The sequence below is a fragment of the Hyperolius riggenbachi genome, chromosome 6 (assembly GCF_040937935.1).
Source record: "Hyperolius riggenbachi isolate aHypRig1 chromosome 6, aHypRig1.pri, whole genome shotgun sequence".
Lineage (NCBI taxonomy): Eukaryota > Metazoa > Chordata > Amphibia > Anura > Hyperoliidae > Hyperolius > Hyperolius riggenbachi.
In genome coordinates, this window is record NC_090651.1 from 267,189,026 (window position 1) to 267,213,017 (window position 23,992).

The 23,992-nt window shown below is 43.9% G+C and overlaps 1 protein-coding gene across 7 annotated transcripts in view; it reads left to right on the forward strand.

The window, feature by feature from the left end:
• TMPRSS5 (transmembrane serine protease 5) overlaps nt 1-23,992 on the forward strand; it is a 154,746-nt gene that overhangs the window by 58,687 nt on the left and 72,067 nt on the right. For 6 of the 7 annotated variants that reach the window (XR_011022130.1, XR_011022131.1, XM_068240784.1 and 3 more), the window contains 4 exons: nt 4,017-4,115; nt 7,565-7,681; nt 13,784-13,919; nt 14,743-14,856. Coding sequence is in view for 5 of the 7 variants with exons in the window: in XM_068240786.1 (XP_068096887.1) it covers nt 4,017-4,115; nt 7,565-7,681; nt 13,784-13,919; nt 14,743-14,856 (466 nt within the window). In the remaining 2 variants the exon portion in view is untranslated. The remainder of the gene's footprint in view (nt 1-4,016; nt 4,116-7,564; nt 7,682-13,783; nt 13,920-14,742; nt 14,857-23,992) is intronic. The other variant, XM_068240782.1, reaches the window with a different exon arrangement.

Below are 23,992 nucleotides of genomic sequence, written 5' to 3' on the forward strand. Positions count from 1 at the left end.
TGGGAGTTGTATTGCAAAAAGGGTGTGTGCATCAAACACCAAGTGAACCCTTATATACCTGGTTTTGCAGATAAGCAAAATCATGCTAATCTGCATTCGCTTTTACATGCCAGGATATGCAGGGTTTTGCCAACTAACTCACTACAAAATTTTTGCCCTGCGGGGGATTAGTTTGCACAGCAATTAGCACTTATACAGGATCGCCACGTGGAGGCCGCCCCCCAGGATCCCAGGAAAAGGGGGGCCAACAGGGCACTCCAAGCACTCTCACTGCTCAGAGACCCTGCAGCCGCCCCCCTGGGGGGGGGGGAGGTTAAGAAGTGCAGGGCGGCCCCCCCAAGAGTTGCCACCTCCAGGGAGGGCTGCCCGCACCCACCTCCCAAAGGATAGGACCTACCTTATTTCGTATTGGGTCCAAGTGCATTATTATGCCAGGTCAAAGATGCACAACTTGGGAGCACTACGACAGGGGGGGAGTGAAGCATAGGTCACCCCAAGCCCGGTAAAGCTCAGGGGTGACTCTACAGCTCCACACCCCAATGAGGAAACAGGTTGCAGAGAGCCCATGTGAAGAGAGTCGTCCACAACCTGCCTCCAGAGCAAAGAAACTGAAAACATATTGCAAAAAGGGTGTGTGCATCAAACACCAAGTGAACCCTTATATACCTGGTTTTGCAGATAGGGCCTAATTCATTTTGTGGTGAGTTAGTTGGCAAAACCCTGCATATCCTGGCATGCGAAAGCGAATGCAGATTTGCTTGAGCAGTGTCTGATGAATAAGCTAATTAGGCCTTATCTGCAAAGCCAGGTATATAAGGGTTCACTTGGTGTTTGATGCACACACTCTTTTTGCAATACAATGGGAGTTGTGCCCAGAATTATTTTTGGCACATACAGGGTCAGTGGTACAATACATGTTCAATACATGTTCAGGTACAAGAGGATGGATTAGTTAAAAGAAGCGTGAAGCGTCCGCTATTTGTAGTTGCAGTTTATATAGTGGGCGGCCCTAGTGCCTGATATTTAGCGGACACCCATTTTTCATTGCTAGGGTTTGGCGTGGGGATGCAAAGTCGTCCATGCAAAAATGGCGTCTGGAAAAAAAGGTGCGGGATATAGATGAAATTATAAGTTTTCATCTAAAACAATATTTTCTGTTTCTATGTTATAAATGAAAATTAAGTGCTAAATATGTTGAATTAACACTAATACAATGGCAAAACACAGTCTACAGCAAAAAAACGATAGTTACACTCCTATTAAGCATAGTAATACAATTGTAGATATTACAGGTATCTTACTGCAACTATGCCTAACTGTACTCTCACACAGAACTCTCTCTATACCTATCCCTAACCCCCCTCCCCCCTTGGTGTTAATAAGCATAGTTTCATAAATTGTATATGTTACAAATATTGTAATGGAACTATACCTAAGCCTACTCTCACACAGAACCCTCCCTGTACCTATCCCTAACCCCTAGACCCCCCTGGTGGTGCCTAACTCTAAAAACCCCCTGGTGGTGCCTAAACCTAAAACCCCCTGGTGGTGCCTAACCCTAAACCCCCCTTGGTGGTGCCTAACCCTAACCACCCTCCTGGTGGTGCCTAACCACCCACCTGGTGGTGCCTAACCCCAACCACCCCCCAGTGGTGCCTAACCCAAACCACCCACCTGGTGGTACCTAATCCTAACCATCCCCACTGCACAAACACCCTTACTCACATAGAAACAATAATATATTTGATACCGTAAAATACTTCACTACAAATAACATGAATAGAATAATTTATTTATTTTTAATACAATAAATAGCCTTACAAGCCTTACAAGCCAACCGTACATATTAAAATATTATGAATAGTAAAAGTTATATATTTGTAATAGAGTAAATAGCCTTACAATCACGTACGCATTAAAAATATTATAAATAGAAAAAAACTATATATTTATAATAATAATAAATAATAGTTTATAATAGAATAAATAGCCTTATAATCACATACGCATTAAAAATCTTAAAATAATGGTAATATTAAAAGCGATATATTGGTAAGATAATGAATCTGAAAACTATAGTATAATTTACGCATTACAGTGGCTTGCAAAAGTATTCGGCCCCCTTGAGGTTTTCCACATTTTGTCATATTACTGCCACAAACATGAATCAATTTAATTGGAATTCCACGTGAAAGACCAATACAAAGTGGTGTACGCGTGAGAAGTGGAACGAAAAGCATACATTATTCCAAACATTTTTTACAAATCAATAACTGCAAAGTGGGGTGTGCATAATTATTCGGCTCCCTTTGGTCTGAGTGCAGTCAGTTGCCCATAGACATTGCCTGATGAGTGCTAATGACTAAATAGAGTACACCTGTGTGTAATCTAATGTCAGTACAAATACAGCTGCTCTGTGACAGCCTCAGAGGTTGTCTAAGAGAATCTTGGGAGCAACAACACCATGAAGTCCAAAGAACACACTAGACAGGTCAGGGATAAAGTTATTGAGAAATTTAAAGCAGGCTTAGGCTACAAAAAGATTTCCAAAGCCTTGAACATCCCACGGAGCACTGTTCAAGCGATCATTCAGAAAAGGAAGGAGTATGGCACAACTGTAAACCTACCAAGACAAGGCCGTCCACCTAAACTCACAGGCCGAACAAGGAGATCGATGATCAGAAATGCAGTCAAGAGGCCCATGGTGACTCTGGATGATCTGCAGAGATCTACCGCTCAGGTGGGGGAATCTGTCCATAGGACAACTATTAGTCATGCACTGCACAAAGTTGGCCTTTATGGAAGAGTGGCAAGAAGAAAGCCATTGTGAACAGAAAAGCATAGGAACTCCTGTTTGCAGTTTGCCACAAGCCATGTGGGGGACACAGCAAACATGTGGAAGAAGGTGCTCTGGTCAGATGAGACCAAAATAGAACTTTTTGGCCAAAATGCAAAACGCTACGTGTGGCGGTAAACTAACACTGCACATCACTCAGAACACACCATCTCCACTGTCAAATATGGTGGTGGCAGCATCATGCTCTGGGGGTGCTTCTCTTCAGGAGGGACAGGGAAGCTGGTCAGAGTTGATGGGAAGATGGATGGAGCCAAATACAGCGCAATCTTGGAAGAAAACCTCTTGGAGTCAGCAAAAGACTTGAGACTGGGGTGGAGGTTCACCTTCCAGCAGGACAACGACCCTAAACATAAAGCCAGGGCAACAATGGAATGGTTTAAAACAAAACATATCCATGTGTTAGAATGGCCCAATCAAAGTCCAGATCTAAATCCAATTGAGAATCTGTGGCAAGATCTGAAAACTGCTGTTCACAAACGCTGTCCATCTAATCTGACTGAGCTGGAGCTGTTTTGCAAAGAAGAATTGGCAAGGATTTCAGTCTCTAGATATGCAAAGCTGGTAGAGACATACCCTAAAAGACTGGCAGCTGTAATTGCAGCAAAAGATGGTTCTACAAAGTATTGACTCAGGGGGCTGAATAATTACGCACACCCCACTTTGCAGTTATATATTTGTAAAAAATGTTTGGAATCATGTATGATTTTCGTTCCACTTCTCACGTGTTCACCACTTTGTATTGGTCTTTCACGTGGAATTTCAATAAAATTGATTCATGTTTGTGGCAGTAATGTGACAAAATGTGGAAAACTTCAAGGGGGCTGAATACTTTTGCAAGCCACTGTATAATTTTAAAAACAAGGTTAATACCAAAAGCGATATATTTGTAATACAATGAGCTTGAAAATGATATTTAAGCATTATACTTACAAAAACGAAAATGTACTTATTAACGAATTTGTAAACAATATTTGTCATAAACCTTATTCTGTGGTTGAACAATGGAGATTGAAAAGTGTTTTCCTTCAGAACTATTTCAATTATATAATCATTAGAGTACTGGACCTTGCCTTTCAGCAATGGGCGAATGATAACCTGCAGTTTACCTTATGTTCTATGTCCTATAAAAAATGATAATCATTTTATATTTCATCTGCAGAGAAATCAAGAAAACAGCAATTCAGTGCCCGGAAGATTATGATCCTTCTCTTTGCTGCTGGAATTCTCACTGGGACAGCTGTGGGAGCGTACTTATTAGGTATCGTGTTGCAATGTGTGGGTTGGGTTAACATTAATGGTTGGGTCATGGCCGGTAGTGTAGATTAGTAAAATCAAACAAAATTGAGTTTTCAAAAGTTTTACAAAAAAAATTACAAAACATGACAGTGACAGTGGTGCTCAGTCTGAAAACTCTACAGAGGTATAAATATCTCCTTTCTAAAAATGTACTAAATGCAAGTACATTAACTTAGTGCAATAGTTAATGATCTTACATGTACAGTATATGATTGCGACATAAGCCAATTTGTAGGATAAACAAAAAGAGGTGTGGAATGGGACCTTAAAGGACTGTAAGAATGACAGAGTAAGTCTAATCAGACTCCAACGATGGATCGGGGCACCACAAAAGAATGTAGTATATAAGCTCTTTTATTGCATCAAGCAGATAGCATGAGCAATGACAGACGCTGTTTCGGGCGTAGCCCTTTCTCAAATTGCATTAGCCACCAATATGAGTATGTCTAATAAACTGTCTAAATAAAATGTCTAATATAATGTACAGTATGTGGCTTACACAATCATTCACCAAGTAGTACAGGTTTATACAACAGCCATAATACAATATAAATGCAATTTATATAAATGCAAACAAATAAATAAAAATAATTTTTTTATATATATATATTCTCTGAAAACATCCCTTGGACTATACATAAGGTACTGTACATTGCCTTATACAGCTATGACTAAATTATTTTGTGAAGCCTTCTCTTGTTATAAGTATATCCTCCAGCAAAAAACCTGTCATGGCTAGTGTACCATTCCCCTTTCTGAAGAAGCAGACACTGTTCTGTGAAATGTGTTGAAGTTTTAAACCGATGAAACAATTATGAAAATGTTTGAGGAATTGTATGCAAAGGTGTAGCAACTCTGTCTTTGGCCTCGGGCATTGTTCCTTCACAAAGGGAGGACTCACTAGTAGGGATGACTGCATGGCGAATCTCAGTCTCTCTCAGAGTACTCAAAACCTTAGCTACATCTCTGGGGTCCTGCCCTGTACATAATTAATGCAGAGCAGCAGCTGAGTGTTATACATCATTACCTGCTCCCAGCATCGAGACAGGGCTCCTCCACTCCAGGTCAGCGCCCTGCCATGCAGCCAATCACCATGGGGCTTTTGATGCATGTCATACAACATGCAGAGACTGGAGTCGCAAGATTATTGAGTGCACAATGGGAGGGATGAGCTGGAGTGAAGAAGACCTTTCCTCCCTCTGGGAACAGGTAACGTATAGCACTTCACTGCCACTCTGCATTAATTATGTACACGACTGGGCCCCCCTAGCCTCCAGGCCCTCCCCTTCCCCCGCAATGACGGGGGTATTGGGGGCTATTGTTATGTCCCTGTTTTCACATTTAATAATTTATGTAGCCCTTACATATGTGAATACCTTAATATTTATACAGTATTATGTTATAGTAATGAGTCTTCTATTCTACAACTCACTAAGCAGTATCACCATCCTCCCAAGGTTCGCAAGTACTTTGCAGTGTTTCTCATGTGTTAGGACATATTATAGATCAAATATATACTAGTAAGGAGTGGAGTAAGCACATTCTGTAACCATCTTGTTTTGAATAAAATGTTAATAAAGAAGACAACATCAATACACAAACCTTTACAAAGTTAAGTTGATGAGCATTTAACCCATGTGAAAGTCATGTACAAGCACTGAGGGCAAAATGTGCCCCCTGCTAAGTATAAAGTTGCCCTTATTATTCAGCTAATGTTGTGATGTGCTCTTGTGCTGCACTGCATAGGAGCCACTTTTAAATTGTTTAAAAGCGGATATAGGCTTGCTTTATTCTGTCAGCATTAGGTCTCATGATAGCTCATTATACAGCATTTGATACCTGCCAAAAACCATACAGTTAACTTAAAGACACGAAAATAGTTTTAATAGCGTACATCTCTGATTTACAAATGATGCACTGCAGATAGACAAAGAACAAGCCATTAATTATCTATTATATGATACGTGTAAAGGATCAAAATTAGCTTGTACAGACTTTCAACCCAGATGATGACAATTTGCTAGAGGCATTTTTCAAGAAGAGAAGATTCTCGCCCTTAACTTGACTGAACTGAAGTTAGACCTTGAAACTAGTAGACTGAGCAATTCAAAGTTCAATGAATTACTAAAAATGGCACAAAAGGATGCTTTGGCAGTTGTCTCTACTCATCTGCTGCTCCACTCTGCCAATCACTTCACTGAATTTCAGTCCCTCCAAGAATACAATTCAACTGGCTATCTTTTTTACTTTGGCAGAAAGCTAAACTTTTGAGGAAATCATCATTTCTAAGGGATCTTTCACAGGAATGGCTGACAGTAGTACCTTAACTGCTTGTCCACAACTCCTTTTTATGTGCTGAGTTTTTGCAGATAGCTCCAAGTGTCCAACACCGACGGTGGTCTCTGAGCCACCGCCGCTAGATATTACAACTACTGACTTGCATGGCTACAAACCCTTCCATTGAGAGGGATTATTTTAGAAGGCTCTTACCCCTGGCAATTTCACGTCTCCTGAATCTGTGCTTGTTCATCCCTACTGGTATGTGCTTCTCCTACTGACTACTGTGTTCTCTCTACTCCTATAATGTAATGCTGGGTACACACGGTACGATTTTCCATACGATAGATGCATCTGATTGATAAAATCCCTCATGTCCGATATTACTCCTGATCGATTCTGCACTTGATTTCTCATAGAAGTGAATGGAAAAAGATAAGAAAAACTAGCGAAGATAAGAGAATCGAGCGCAGAATCGAGAAAAAAAACGATCGAGTCGGAAAATCTCACGGAAAATCGTACTGTGTGTACCCAGCATAATCCTCATGTGGCAGTATCCACTTTCCTCATATATAGGTCATCAGATCCGATAGCTAAAAGAACAATACCTGTACATCTGTGCTGTGATTTTGTGTAATAATTGGTAATTTTGCATCCTAATTGCAAATGTCGATGCAAAATGACTGTTCCATCCCTGTTCTGCAAATGCTGTATTGATATGAGCAGTTCCTCAGTTCTTTAATAAAGGTATCCAGGCTCACTTATTTATCACATGCTGACATTTGTGAAACGTGGAGGCAAAGGTTATATTAATCTCTGATATTATTTACCTCTCCTGGAGAAAACACTGCATACACTGTTATAAACTGGTGATTGTTGAGAAATTAGTGTCATGAGATTAATCTCACAGGAAATATTTGCATGTACATCTCTGCCCTAATTACAGCGGACGTTCTCAATACATGGAAGTCATAAGGGAGGAGGCACCGATATGTCTCTTTGAAGTAGAATAAATTTATGTCATCACATTGTCTCTTTTGTAACTGGGTCCCTCATCAAACATATCCATAAGTACTCTAAAAAAGAAAAAAGAACTTTGGAGACCCTTCATCTTATTCCTTTCAAATTTTGCAGTGCAGTACTTGATGAAGCCTCTTATCTACCAAGGTTCCATTTCACTGCAAGATGCTGAGGTGACTTCTCGATGCAATGACACTGACAATGAAGTGACCACCGCACCACGCAGAAAAGGTTTGGGAAAATGCTATAACTGAGCAGTGCATTTATATATCAAACTGTGTAAGTTAGCTATGCTCTAGTGCATGTTACTTATTAAGAACGCTTGAAGTGAATCTCAAGGCATAAACAACTAAAAACTGTAGAGAGGAAAAAAATCATACAGATACCTTCAGTCCTCGATGATTACTGGACTAACTTCTTCACCCCAAATGCCACAGTATTTGCCAAGTGAATGACAGAGCCATGTGATGTTTATTCTCTACTTGTCCATTCCACTTCCAGTCATTCGAACACTAGGAAAAAAGAAAGTAGTGCTTTTAGTACTGCTTTAACCACATAACGACCGCCCCCAGCCGATGGGCGGCGGCAAAGTCTGGGCCCAAACGACCGCAATACGCCCATCGGCGGGGGCGGCTGCGGGAGTGGCTATGCGGCGATCGCGTCATTCGTGACGCGATCAGCCGCCGGGGACTGGCTCCGCCCCCCGTTCGCCGTAACCCGCCGGCCGTTCGGAAGCGCCGGCGGGTTACTGGCATCCGGATCGCCGCTGCAACAGTGTATAATAGGCTTTGTAATGTATACAAAGCCTATTATACTGGCTGCCTCCTGCCCTGGTGGTCCCAGTGTCCGAGGGACCACCAGGGCAGGCTGCAGCCACCCTAGTCTGCACCCAAGCACACTGATTTCCCCCCCCCCTGCCCCCTGATCGCCCACAGCACCCCTCAGACCCCCCCCTGCCCACCCCCCAGACCACTGTTTGCACCCAGTCACCCTCCTAATCACCCATCAATCACTCCCTGTCACTATCTGTCAACGCTATTTTTTTTTTAAGTCCCTAATCTGCCCCCTACTCCCTCCTGATCACCCCCCCACCCCTCAGATTCTCCCCAGACCCCCCCCAGACCCCCCCCCCCCCCCCCGTGTACTGTATGCATCTATCCCCCCTGATCACCTGTCAATCACCTGTCAATCACCTGTCAATCACCCGTCAATCACCCCCTGTCACTGCCACCCATCAATCAGCCCCTGATCTGCCCCTTGCGGGCAATCTGATCACCCCCCCACACCAATAGATCGCCCGCAGATCCGACATCAGATCACCTCCCAAATCCATTGTTTACATCTATTCTCTCCTCTAAACACCCACTAATTACCCATCAATCACCCCCTATCACCACCTGTCACTGTTACCCATCAGATTAGACCCTAATCTGCCCCTTGCGGGCACCCAATCACCTGCCCACACGCTCAGATTGCCCTCAGACCCCCCCCTTATCAATTCGCCCGTGCAATATTTACATCTGTTCTCCCCTGTAATAACCCACTGATTACCTGTCAATCACCCATCAATCACCCCCTGTCACTGCCACCCATCAATCACCCCCTGTCACTGCCACCCATCAATCAGCCCCTAACCTGCCCCTTGCGGGCAATCTGATCACCCACCCACACCAATAGATCGCCCGCAGATCCGACATCAGATCACCTCCCAAATCCATTGTTTACATCTATTCTCTCCTCTAAACACCCACTAATTACCCATCAATCACCCCCTATCACCACCTGTCACTGTTACCCATCAGATTAGACCCTAATCTGCCCCTTGCGGGCACCCAATCACCTGCCCACACGCTCAGATTGCCCTCAGACCCCCCCCTTATCAATTCGCCCGTGCAATATTTACATCTGTTCTCCCCTGTAATAACCCACTGATTACCTGTCAATCACCCATCAATCACCCCCTGTCACTGCCACCCATCAATCACCCCCTGTCACTGCCACCCATCAATCAGCCCCTAACCTGCCCCTTGCGGGCAATCTGATCACCCACCCACACCAATAGATCGCCCGCAGATCCGACATCAGATCACCTCCCAAATCCATTGTTTACATCTATTCTCTCCTCTAAACACCCACTAATTACCCATCAATCACCCCCTATCACCACCTGTCACTGTTACCCATCAGATTAGACCCTAATCTGCCCCTTGCGGGCACCCAATCACCCGCCCACACCTCAGAACGCCCTCAGACCCCAGCCCTGATCACCTCGCCAGTGCATTGCTTGCATCTATTTCCCCCCTCTAATCACACCTTGAGACACCCATCAATCACCTCCTGTCACCCCCTAGCACACCTACCCATCAGATCAGGCCCTAATTTGCCCCGTGTGGGCTCCTGATCACTCGGCCAAACCCTCAGATCCCCCTCAGACCCCCTTCCGATCACCTCCCCAGTGCATTGATTGCATCTATTTTCCCCTCTAACCGCCCCCTGAGACACCCATCAATCACCTCCTGTCACCCCCCTAGCACTCCTATCCATCAGATCAGGCCCAATACATCCTGTCATCTAAGAGGCCACCCTGCTTATGACCTGTCATCAAAATTTGCAGATGCTTATACCCCTGAACAGTCATTTTGAGAAATTTGGTTTCCAGACTACTCACAGTTTTGGGCCCGTAAAATGCCAGGGCAGTATAGGAACCCCACAAGTGACCCCATTTTAGAAAGAAGACACCCCAAGGTATTCTGTTAGGTGTATGATGAGTTCATAGAATATTTTATTTTTTGTCAAAAGTTAGCGGAAATTGGATTGTTATTGTTTTTTTCACAAAGTGTCATTTTTCACTAACTTGTGAGAAAAAATAAAATCTTCTATGAACTCACCATACCCCTAACGGAATACCTTGGGGTGTCTTCTTTCTAAAATGGGGTCACTTGTGGGGTTCCTATACTGCCCTGGCATTTTAGGGGCCCTAAACCGTGAGGAGTAGTCTAGAAAACAAATGCCTCAAAATGACCTGTGAATAGGACGTTGGGCCCCTTAGCGCACCTAGGCTGCAAAAAAGTGTCACACATGTGGTATCGCCATACTCAGGAGAAGTAGTATAATGTGTTTTGTGGTGTATTTTTACACATACCCATGCTGGGTGGGAGAAATCTCTCTGTAAATGGACAATTGTGTGTAAAAAAAATCAAAAATGTGTCATTTACAGAGATATTTCTCCCACCCAGCATGGTTATATGTAAAAATACACCACAAAACACATTATACTACTTCTTCTGAGTACGGCGATACCACATGTGTGACACTTTTTTGCAGCCTAACTGTGCTAAGGGGCCCAAAGTCCAATGAGTACCTTTAGGATTTCACAGGTCATTTTGAGACATTTGGGTTCAAGACTACTCCTCACGGTTTAGGGCCCCTAAAATGCCAGGGCAGTATAGGAACCCCACAAGTGACCCCATTTTAGAAAGAAGACACCCCAAGGTATTCTTTTAGGTGTATGATGAGTTCATAGAAGATTTTATTTTTTGTCACAAGTTAGCGGAAATTGATATGTATTGTTTTTTTTTTCACAAAGTGTCATTTTCCGCTAACTTGTGACAAAAAAAAAATCTTCTATGAACTCACCATACTCCTAACAGAATACCTTGGGGTGTCTTCTTTCTAAAATGGGGTCACTTGTGGGGTTCCTATACTGCCCTGGCATTTTAGGGGCCCTAAACCGTGAGGAGTAGTCTAGAATCCAAATGCCTCAAAATGACCTGTGAATAGGACGTTAGGCCCCTTAGCGCACCTAGGTTGCAAAAAAGTGTCACACATGTGGTATCGCCGTACTCAGAAGAAGTAGTATAATGTGTTTTGGGGTGTATTTTTATACATACCCATGCTGGGTGGGAGAAATCTCTCTGTAAATGGACAATTGTGTGTAAAAAAAATCAAATAATTGTCATTTACAGAGATATTTCTCCCACCCAGCATGGGTATGTGTAAAAATACACCCCAAAACACATTATACTACTTCTCCTGAGTACGGCGGTACCACATGTGTGGCACTTTTTTGCACCCTAAGTGCGCTAAGGGGCCCAAAGTCCAATGAGTACCTTTAGGATTTCACAGGTCATTTTGCCACATTTGGTTTCAAGACTACTCCTCACGGTTTAGGGCCCCTAAAATGCCAGGGCAGTATAGGAACCCCACAAATGACTCCATTTTAGAAAGAAGACACCCCAAGGTATTCCGTTAGGAGAATGGCGAGTTCATAGAAGATTTTATTTTTTGTCACAAGTTAGCGGAAAATGACACTTTGTGAAAAAAAACAATTACAATCAATTTCCGCTAACTTGTGACAAAAAAAAAAAATCTTCTATGAACTCACCATACATCTAACGGAATACCTTGGGGTGTCTTCTTTCTAAAATGGGGTAATTTGTGGGGTTCCTATACTGTCCTGGCATTTTAGGGGCCCTAAACCGTGAGGAGTAGTCTTGAAACGAAATTTCTCAAAATGACCTGTGAAATCCTAAAGGTACTCATTGGACTTTGGGCCCCTTAGCGCAGTTAGGGTGCAAAAAAGTGCCACACATGTGGTATCGCCGTACTCAGGAGAAGTAGTATAATGTGTTTTGGGGTGTATTTTTCCACATACCCATGCTGAGTGGGAGAAATATCTCTATAAATAGACAATTGTGTGTAAAAAAAATAAAAAAATTGTCATTTACGGAGATATTTCTCCCACCCAGCATGTGTATGTGTAAAAATACACCCCAAAACACATTATACTACTTTTCCTGAGTACGGCAATACCACATGTGTGGCACTTTTTTGCGGCCTAACTGCGCTAAGGGGCCCAAAGTCCAATGAGCATCTTTAGGCTTTACAGGGGTGCTTACAATTAGGCACCCCCCAAATGCCAGGACAGTAAACACACCCCACAAATGACCCCATTCTGGAAAGTAGACACTTCAAGGTATTCAGAGAGGAGCATAGTGAGTCCGTGGCAGATTTCATTTTTTTTTGTCGCAAGTTAGAAGAAATGGAAACTTTTTTTTTTTTTTTTTTTTGTCACAAACTGTCATTTTCCGCTAACTTGTGACAAAAAATAAAATCTTCTATGAACTCACCATGCCTCTCACTGAATACTTTGGGATGTCTTCTTTCCAAAATGGGGTCATTTGGGGGGTATTTGTACTATCCTGGAATTTTAGCCCCTCATGAAACATGACAGGTGCGCAGAAAAGTCAGAGATGCTTGAAAATGGGAAAATTCACTTTTGGCACCATAGTTTGTAAACGCTATAACTTTTACCCAATCCAATAAATATACACTGAATGTTTTTTTTTTTATCAAAGACATGTAGCAGAATAACTTTCGCGCTCAAATGTATAGGAAATTTTACTTTATTTGAAAAATGTCAGCACAGAAAGTTAAAAAAGTCATTTTTTTGACAAAATTCATGTCTTTTTTGATGAATATAATAAAAAGTAAAACTCGCAGCAGCAATCAAATAGCATCAAAAGAAAGCTGTATTAGTGACAAGAAAAGGAGGTAAAATTCATTTAGGTGGTAGGTTGTATGACCGAGCAATAAACCGTGAAAGCTGCAGTGGTCTGAATGGAGAAAAAGGCTCTGGTCCTTAAGGGGCGAAAAGACTGTGGTCCCGAAGTGGTTAACATGGAATTTAAATTAACAGACAGCTAATGTAAATGTTCCTTATTATAAATTTACCAGCTAGCCAACCAATTGTCGTAGAAGTAGTTGCATTAAAATGATGCATTAAAATTGTTTGGTAAGTCACTGTGCAAATAAACAGGTCTTTGGTTTTGAATGCCTATACAGAGAACATTGAAGTAGTCCAGCCTTGATGTGATGAAGGCATGCACTGGGGTTAGAAGATCTGCTGATGGTATTGGGTGCTTCATTTTTTCGATGTTCCTTAGGTGAAAGAAGGAATGTTTCACAACAGCTGAAATTTGATTCCTGAAGTTTAATTCCCCATCAATCAGTACTCCCGCACTGCACACAAAGTCTGAGCTGTTCAGGTCTGAACTCTCAAATGAGAAGAAAAAAGGTTGTCTATCTGATACAAAGATGACAATCTGTTGTAGCAGATATAAAGGCGCACATGCTGTTTATTTGCACAGGCAACCTTTTCAGGCTATATATGCCACTAGATGAAAAGCAGAGTTGATGTTAGTTCACACAACTCATGCGTGAGATGTTATTGTTTGATCTTGTTTGAAAGAATGCAACTATACAACGAGATGACACTTCTATAGGTTCTTTCATCTTAGGAATGCATTTTTTCATTAAAAAAAATGGTTACAGTATCTTTCAGAATAAACACAGAAAACTTCTTGTTGGAAGTGCAGGTGGAATATAGGCAAGAATGGCTCCTAACCTGCCATGAAGGCTGGAACTCAGCATGGGGAACCCTCGTATGCAGACGGCTGGGATACATCAGGTAGGAGTATCTACTTCAAAATAATGTGAAGGTATAGAATGTGTCATACTGCTGTTACAGTGGAGTTTTTCATCTTTTAATGAATGCAAAGAATTATTATATTTTAGTTTGTTACAATAGTTGCAATCTGGATTGGGACAACTGTGGAGCCAAAAATATCTGAATTCTCACCCAGCGTACTTATTCTATATCAATGACTTACCGGGAACTGAAGCCAGTAGCAACAAAGGATGACTGTCATTAATTCAGCAAAGACAGTTCCCATACTTTTAACATTTTATAACAAAAATAATTTTAAAATGTCTACATTTCTTTAAAGGGAACCTGAAGTTGGAGGCCTATGGTGGCTGCCATATTAATTTCTTTTCAGGGACTCTTTAAAGGGTAAAAATCGAGGAACGCGAACAAGTTAATCTCTAGGGACAGCTAAAAATGCTCTACTCGTACATTATCTTGGGGATCCAAACATTTCCAGATTTTTTTCAATTTTAGTATGGTTACACACATAGCAAATTAGAAATCTAATAGTTTGATCAGTATAATAATCATTTAATGGGGCATACACACTCTAGTAATGATCAATTGCATATTTAATCAGTGTACAGCAGAATGATTAATGCTTTCATTGTCAAACAATCATTAGTAACTCAATCAACTTCTGACAGTTCCAGCTGAATAACGAGCTGCTATTTATCATGTGTATGGTTACCGTCATAGTGTAAATAAAGACATTAGCATTTTTTATTACTGGTTTATGAACAATGTGTTTTGCACTGTGTAATTTACTTTTCCTGTTCCAATTTTGGCAAATAACTTCTCGAAGGCTGATGCATCATAAAGCTGTAAATCTGACAAACGTCAAGTTAAATCACTCTCAGGAGTTTGCACAGATCCCTCTTGCTCAGACCACTTCAGCTGAACATATTTGGCAAACCAGGTATGTCTGAATGGTGTACAAATGGTAAAAAAATACTATTCTGTAATAAAAATAACTGTTTAGACCGTTATGCTTTCCCAGCGTATCCTCAAGAACTTGATTACTAATGCAGCTGCTGCCTTACATGTCTTTTGAATTAAATGTCAGGAAGGTGACTGTACAACATTTGTGACAGAAGAATGGTTTGTAAATTCCCTTATAATTTATAGTGGTTTTGAATCAATTTCCAAAGGTTTAGGTAACAACAAGGCTGTACTGAAGCACTCTTACTGGATTACGATTCCAAGAGTCTCTCCAGAGCCCCAGTCATGTCCAGTATTTTTCCATGAACATGAGTGATGACATCATCACTCATGGCCCACAGGGAGAGAGTGGACACGTGTGTAGGCACAATCACATCATCCTCCTGTCACTGTAGTCAGCTCCTGTTGGGGACTTAACCTCTCTGGTGGTATGAATATTTCTGGATTTTAGGGTCTAAAATCAGTGCAATCTTTTCACATGCTTTTAGATCGTGAAAGCAGGAAAAAAACACACCGCAGTGAGATCTGCAGCAGCCCCTGCACAGGCTCACCTCCCTGGGATCCAGCACTGCAATTCTCTCTCTGTCCTCTGGGTGGCACTGTACCCCTATAGTGACATCGCTGTCTGTCATCATGACGACAAACTGCGATCTCACCTGAGGAATCCAGAGCCTCCAAGGACTGGAAGAAGAATGACTGCCAGCATAGCATTGAAGGGAATAAGGAAGGAGGTGTGTGCTACAATAAATAGACTAAATACTTAATTTATGAAAATACAAATATTTAAATAAACAGTAATACCTCAGCGCACCAGAATCAGCAAATTGGATAAGTTAACCTGCAATTGTGCTGCCGCTCCACAACAGGCCAAACCAGCTGATGCAGTAGAAAAAAGGAGCCATACAGTACCTCTTCCAGCCGTACGGGTGGTTAATACCTCTTTCTGTGCACAAATCTTGCTGCAATCCCGATATCCAGGAGCGCACCTCCGCTCAGCTCAGCATGGATTCGGTCTGACCATGACGTCCTCTGGTCAACTGATACCCAGACTTCCTGTTCCTGGCTTCCTTGCACTCCAACAGTAGCTCCGTCCCAATGCCAGTGAAGGCGGAAGCGACACTTCCTGGCTGGGGGGATAAAACGAGCAACAATAGTGTACACTGTGAGCTAAAGGAGCCACGCAGGGGGGTTTCCACTTACTGGATAAAAGCTTGTTTATTGCATATAACAATCTGCAGCCTCACTTCCCGACTCGAGTTTTGGCAACATGCCTTCGTCAGGGGGTGGGGCTACAATCACAGTGGGTAGGTTAAATACATAAAACTCCTCCTCTCAAAAACACTTAACCCTTGCCTTACAGGCAGGGAAAAGGGACATCCAAATTCTTCCAAAATACATTGGATACAATGATCAGAGTGATAATAAGCAATAGTTTACAATAAATGATGATAAAACAATCAGAAAAATGTATAAAAATACACATAAAAATATAAAAATATATATATGAAATACATGAGAATTCATTCATCCTTAATAAAACAGTTTAGGTCAATGTTGGCATTTATCCCATTCGGTGCTAGAGTCTGTAACTGAAAGATCCAGCGGGTTTCCAATTGCGACAAGGTTTTTGTCACATTGCCACCACGCCAATGTGGCGTGATGGTATCAATACCATAACATTTAATCCCAGTAGGATCACGGTTATGGTGTTTCAAAAAGTGTTCGGGTACGCTATGCTTCTTCTTTTCAGGGTGCATGATGTTGTATACATGTTCCGAGCACCTTTTCTTTGCCCGCCTACCGGTCCTTCCAACGTATTGCATGCCACACGGGCACTCCAATACATATATAACATTAATTGTATTGCACGTAATAAATTGATCTATTCTAAAACTTCTCCCATTGGCTGTGGAAGTGAAAGTGGTCACCCTCTGTCCCCGATATTCACAGATCCTGCAAATCTTCGGCTTCTTACATGGGTAGAATCCTTTTAGAAACGGGAACATACGTGGTCTTACTTCACGGATACAGTTTTTTACCAATCTATTCCCCAAATTCTTGGGTCTCCTGAAAACAACTTTCGGTTTATCTGGGAGTGTAGGTCCTAATACAGGGTCTTCTTTTAAAATGTCCCAATTTTCTGACAGCAACCTCTTAAATCTCTTGTGATCACGGGAATACGTAGTAACAAAGGCAAACTCTGATCCACCATGACAAGGATCATTTTTAGTAGTAGGACTGGCTTTCTTAATAAGTCTCACTTCTCTTCCCTCTTTGAGGACTCTCAATCTCTCTCCATATATGAGTGTTTCGTCATAACCCTTTTCCACAAAACGATCCTGTAGGATTTGGGATTGTGACCAATAATCGTAATCCTTCGTGCAATTTCTACGAATTCGACAGAACTGTCCTCGTGGTACATTCTGCAACCAGGGAGCATGATGACAACTATTGGCTTCTATATAGGAATTCCTGTCACTCTCTTTAAAGAAACATTTGGTGTTCAAATTTCCATTTTCCACAAAAATATTAAGGTCAAGGAAATTTACTTCTTTTTTGTTGTAATCCACAGAGAACTCTAGGTTCCAATCATTAGTATTAATGTATGTAATAAATGACACGAAGGAGGATTCATCCCCCGGCCATACAAAGATACAATCGTCGATAAAACGTTTCCAAAAAAGTAGGGATTTTTTCAAAAAGGTGGATAAAAATGTGCTTTCCCATGCTGCCATATAAAGGTTAGCTACACTTGGAGCTTGTTTTGCCCCCATCGCCACACCCTTTCTCTGTAAATAAAAACTCCCATCGAACCAGAAGTAATTAGACACTGTGGAAAAATGGAAAAGTTCACAGATAAAGTCCACCTGGCTGTAAGCCAAGTAGTCTGTGTCCTGTAAAGTCAATTTAATCACTCCGGCTGCTTTCTCAATGGGTATACACGTGTATAGTGACTTCACATCTGCCGTGCAAAGATAACAGTCATCCCAATTTTTTACAGTATTTTGGAGGTCGTTCAGATTAGTCAAAGTGTCAAGGGTATCCTTTAAATATGAAGGAGTTTTTTGTACCAAGGGTTGTAGAAAGAAATCAATGTACTCCCCCACCCGGTAGGTGACTGAGTGAATCCCTGACACTATTGGTCTCCCGGGTGGGGCCACAGGGTCCTTGTGGACCTTTGGTAATAGGTAGAGAACTGGTTTCCTTGGATATTTAATACTTAGGTAATCAAATTCCTGTTGATCCAAGATATTCCGTTCTAAACCTCTTTTCAGGATCATCTCTAGGTCATTCTGAAATGCTGTAGTTGGGTCCTGTTTAAGTAACTGATAAGTTTCTGTATCCTTTAATTGATTATGTATTTCTCCCACGTAGCGCTCCTTTTCCCATATCACAAGTCCTCCCCCTTTATCTGCCTGTTTTACAGTCCAAGACTTCTGTTTCTCCATCTCTTTCACATTTTTTATGTTCTTCTACAGTGAAATTTGATCTTGAGGGGTGAATAGGGTTAGTGGTCATATCCTGTACTTTCTCGCACATAGATTTCTTAAAAACATCTATAAATTTATTGTTTGTTAGATTGGGGTTAAAAACTGATGGCTTCTTAAGGCCCGTATGCAGGGCCGGATTTGTGGAAAGGCCCCCAAGGCACAGGACTAGGGCGGATTAAATTGCTACATTCCATGGGGCGGCCGCGAGTGACAGGTTAACTAACTGACTGACCTGTCACTCACAGCTGAGCCGCCCGCTGCTGCCCCGCTAGTGTGTGTCCCCGTGTCCGCAGCCGCCCGCCCCGCTTGCCGCTCTGCGTGCGATCATGTGAGCAGAGAGGCAAGGCGGGTAAAAGCGGCTGCGGTTGCCAGGCAACATGAATGGGAGGCGGGATCCCAGAGGAGGCCTGAGAGCAGATCGGATCCTGTCTCCGAGTGCCGATGGTGGTGCACCCTGGCCCTGCCCGCCCCCTGCCCTGGACTCGAGCGAGCCTGCTGCTGCCTCAGTACAAGGCAGGCTTTCGCTCTGGAGTCCCAGCCAGGGCCAGGCAGCTCAAACTTCTTGCGGCTGTGAGAGAGCGAGGGAGAGCGCATCCTTCAATAGGGCGCCCCCGCTGTCAATCAGTGACGTGACGTGACGTCACAGATTTACACAGCGCTGGCCAGGAGTCTAGGGGAGGTCTCGCGGTGCCGCTGGGGCTGATGGATATGAAAGCCTCAGTGCGCAGGCGCTCTGCAGAGAACGAGACCCCCTGGCCCCTTAGCTAATTATCTGCTGTGCTCATCCCTGGCTGGCTGGCTCGTGGCTCCAGATTTGTGCCAGAATTGACTGTAAGTTTTTGCTGCACGCTGCAGCCGCATGAAGCATGATGCCTAAAGGGGGTCCCTGTCTCTCACTGCCTAAAGGGGGTCCCTGTCTCTCACTGCCTAAAGGGGTCCCTGTCTCTCACTGCCTAAAGGGGGTCTCTGTCTCTCACTGCCTAAAGGGGGTCCCTGTCTCTCACTGCCTAAAGGGGGTCCCTGTCTCTCACTGCCTAAAGGGGGTCCCTGTCTCTCACTGCCTTAAGGGGTCCCTGTCTCTCACTGCCTAAAGGAGGTCCCTGTCGCTCACTGCCTAAAGGGGGTCCCTGTCGCTCACTGCCTAAAGGGGTCCCTGTCTCTCACTGCCTAAAGGGGGTCCCTGTCGCTCACTGCCTAAAGGGGGTCCCTGTAGCTCACTGCCTAAAGGGGGTCCCTGTCGCTCACTGCCTAAAGGGGGTCCCTGTCGCTCACTGCCTAAAGGGGGTCCCTGTCGCTCACTGTCTAAAGGGGGTCCCTGTCGCTCACTGTCTAAAGGGGGTCCCTGTCGCTCACTGCCTAAAGGGGGTCCCTGTCGATCACTGCCTAAAGGGGGTCCCTGTCATTCACTGCCTAAAGGGGGTCCCTGTCGCTCACTCCCTAAAGGGGCTCCCTGGCACGCACTCACTGCCTAAAGGGGCTCCCTGGCACTCACTCACTGCCTAAAGGGGCTCTCTGGCACTCACTCACTGCCTAAAGGGTCTCCCTGGCACTCACTCACTGCCTAAAGGGGCTTCCTGTCACTCACTCACTACCTAAAGGGGCTCCCTGGCACTCACTCACTGCCTAAAGGGGCTCCCTGTCACTCACTCACTGCCTAAAGGGGCTCCCTGTCACTCACTCACTGCCTAAAGGGGCTCCCTGTCACTCACTCACTGCCTAAAGGGGCTCCCTGTCACTCACTCACTGCCTAAAGGGCTCCCTGTCACTCACTCACTGCCTGAAGGGGCTCTCTGGCACTCATTTACTACCTAAAGGGCCTCCCTGTCACTCACTCACTGCCTGAAGGGGCTCCCTGGCACTCACTCACTGCCTGAAGGGGCTCCCTGGCACTCACTCACTGCCTGAAGGGGATCCCTGGCACTCACTCACTGCCTGATGGGGCTCCCTGGCACTCACTCACTGCCTAAAGGGGCTCCCTGTCACTCACTCACTGCCTAAAGGGCTCCCTGTCACTCACTCACTGCCTGAAGGGGCTCTCTGGCACTCACTCACTACCTAAATGGCCTCCCTGTCACTCACTCACTGCCTGAAGGGGCTCCCTGGCACTCACTCACTGCCTGAAGGGGCTCCCTGGCACTCACTCACTGCCTGAAGGGGATCCCTGGCACTCACTCACTGCCTGAAGGGGCTCCCTGGCACTCACTCACTGCCTAAAGGGGCTCCCTGGCACTCACTCACTTCCTAAAGGGGCTCCCTGGCACTCACTCACTGCCTAAAGGGGCTCCCGGGCACTCACTCACTGCCTAAAGGGGCTACCTGGCACTCACTCACTACCTAAAGGGGCTCCCTGTCACCCACTCACTGCCTGAAGGGGCTCCCTGGCACTCACTCACTACCTAAAGGGGCTCCCTGGCACTCACTATCGGGGTCCCTGTCACTCACTACCTAACTGGAGGCGCCTGTCACTCACTAGCTAACCTGGGGGTCCCTGTCACTCACTACCTAACTTGGGGGGCTACCATATTAAGGGGCCATTCTGCCTATTTATGTGAAATGCTGTCTATTTATGTGCCTCATGACTGCTGAATTTGTCTTGTTGGGAGCCTTATGATTTGTTGGGGGCCTCAAGATTGCTGAATTTGTCTTGTTGGGGGCCTCATGATTGCTGAATTTGTCTTGTTGGGGGCCTCATGATTTGTTGGAGGCCTCATGATTGCTGAATTTGTCTTGTTGGGGGCCTCATGATTTGTTGGGGGCCTCATGATTGCTGAATTTGTCTTGTTGGGGGTCACATGATTGCTAACTGCGAGACTATGGGAAAAGCTGAATCCTTATCATATGAGACAATAGCATTAAACCTACTTTTTTAGCTTTTTAAAACAGAAAATAAAACTGGGAGGTTCTAAAAAATTGAACACATTTTTCAGGAGTAGGATGGATGAAATTGTTTATCTTCACAGTTTATTTTCAACTTGGATTTTCCATAATGTTCATGTATGAGTTAAAACGTTTGTACAGTATTTAGTTTAAATTGCTGTTGCCACTTTGCGATAGATAAGTGACTTTTGGGTTGCAGTTTGGGCACTCGGCCTCCAAAAGGTTCGCCACCACTGTCATAATCTAATGTCCCACCATTGCTAGGTTCATGTAAATTTGTCTCCACCCGTTACCACACCTATATTCTGGTCCATGGCCCACCCATTTTTCGGTGCGGCGCGATAAGCACGCCGCACAACGTGATCCTCATATTTTTGGCACGCTAGCTGCAGTGTGCTGAATTCTGCTGCCTTCAGTATGTACAGTATACGCTGTTCTCTAGTGCCTGCACTGTGTGCTGATTTACCTCCAGTGTGTACAGTGTAAGGTGTTACTCTGTGCCTTTACTGATTGTAAACCAGCTATATTGTATGCTGATCCCTGCTACTTTCAGTATGTACAGTATTAGCTGTAAAGCCTGGTACACACATACAATTTTGATTAGCCAATTTTAGCTCTGTTCATAAAATTAATTGTCTGTTGGCCCACTTACTGCACGGGGGTGGTAAAATGGGGGGGGGGGTGTCAGTGATTGACCAATCAAAATTGTATGTGCGTATACATCTTTGATCTATGCCTATACTGATTGTAAATTATCCAAATAAAGGACAGGGGGCTCCATCCAATATTTCGATGGGCAGGCCCGTTATCTGTAGCTTACACCGCTGCTAAGTTCATGTACATTTGGCCCCACCCATGGCCACGCCCACTCACCTCATGGCCACGCCCATTTTTTGCAGCGGCGCATATACCTCCCCGCCTGGTGCCCACAGGTGCCCCCGATCTCCAAGGACCCTAGAAACGCCCCTGATGATCGCTAGTCAGAGTGTTGGACAATTTTTTTTGGGGGGGGGGGGGGCGCTTGGTGACAGCAGGCCTAGGGCACTGGAAAGTACAAATCCGGCCCTGCCCGTATGTATGAAGCCATCCGTGGTTAACTTCTCATTCCTTGCTGGTGCTGTGTTGAGAATAAAATTCTTTTTAATATTTAGTTTCCTGACGAACTTATGGATGTCTATGTAGGTGTGGAATTTGTCCAAACCCACATCAGGAATAAATTTAAGTCCTTTGTCAAGTATCTCTTTATGGGACTCCAGTAGTTCTACATTACCTACTTCAAAGAGTCCCTGGTGGCTAGAGGGTTTCACTCCCTCACTCTTTTTACTCCTGGAGTGTAGTCTCCTTCCTCCTCGCTTTCCTCGTTTTCTCTGTGTCTCTTTCTGTCCCAAAATGTTTCCCTCTGTTCCTCGTCTCTTAATTGGCCCACTCGATGTGGTGGTGGTATGTAAAAACCTGGGGTATTGTTGTAAACCCGAGGTGGTCTCGGTCTGTAAGGCGGGGGTTTCTGTGGAGGAATACCCCCATATGGGTTTCTCCGAGGTGGGCGGGGTGGTCTCCAGTCCCGAAAATCCCAAGGGGTTCTTGGTGCTAGAGGTTCAAAACGATTGTAAGTAGAAAACTGTTTAGTTGGTCTCTGATATCCAAACTGTTTTGGTTGCCTTTCTCTTGGTGCTCCTTGATAGGGTACCTTAGGTGAATAATAAGGTCTGGATGGAGGTGGGGGGGGGGGCAGGTTTTACTGGCACAGGAGGTGGCGTTTTTTTCTTTTGCCATCGATACATATTCTTGTTTTTGCAGTCAAATTTGGCCCTGTGGTATTTCTTCTGTTTTTTAGATTTAACCACAATCTCGTTCTGGATAACCGCATTTTTACAAGTCTTAGATAGTATGTTATATTCCTCCATCCCTTTAAAAGGTGTTAATTGGTCTTTTATAGCATCAATGTTTTTGCTTAGGTCTTTTAATTTAACGGATCTCCTAGCAAGAATGATCTCCATTGCTCCAAGGGCACAATTTTCTAGGAAGGTGAGCCACTCAGGGTCATCTCCCTCTCTTCTAATATCCTCATGTAATTGTAAATTCCACCTTAAAGTAGGTGGCATAATTCTATCATTTTTATGCTGTTCCAACATACCTACATCCCACTGCAATGTATTTTCCTTTACCAGCATTCTCTCTAACTGTACAAAAGAGGTCTCTAAATCATTGCTAGCAGTGGTTGGTTCATCAACAACATCAATAATATCCACCACATGATTGCTCCTAAATTCAAATATGTCCATAGTACTCATTGTGCAGCTGTCGTCAAGGACCCAAGATTAGAAAGGTAAAAGCAAGTAGACACAGCGCAATCTATGAGGACAGTGTGCAGCTGAAAGGTGGGGGCGAGTCCCAAGCCCCAAAAGTGGAAATAAATAAACAGTAATACCTCAGCGCACCAGAATCAGCAAATTGGATAAGTTAACCTGCAATTGTGCTGCCGCTCCACAACAGGCCAAACCAGCTGATGCAGTAGAAAAAAGGACACTTTGACTAATCTGAACGACCTCCAAAATACTGTAAAAAATTGGGATGACTGTTATCTATGCACGGCATATGTGAAGTCACTATACACGTGTATACCCATTGAGAAAGCAGCAGGAGTGATTAAATTGGCTTTACAGGACACAGACTACTTGGCTTACAGCCAGGTGGACTTTATCTGTGAACTTTTCCATTTTTCCACAGTGTCTAATTACTTCTGGT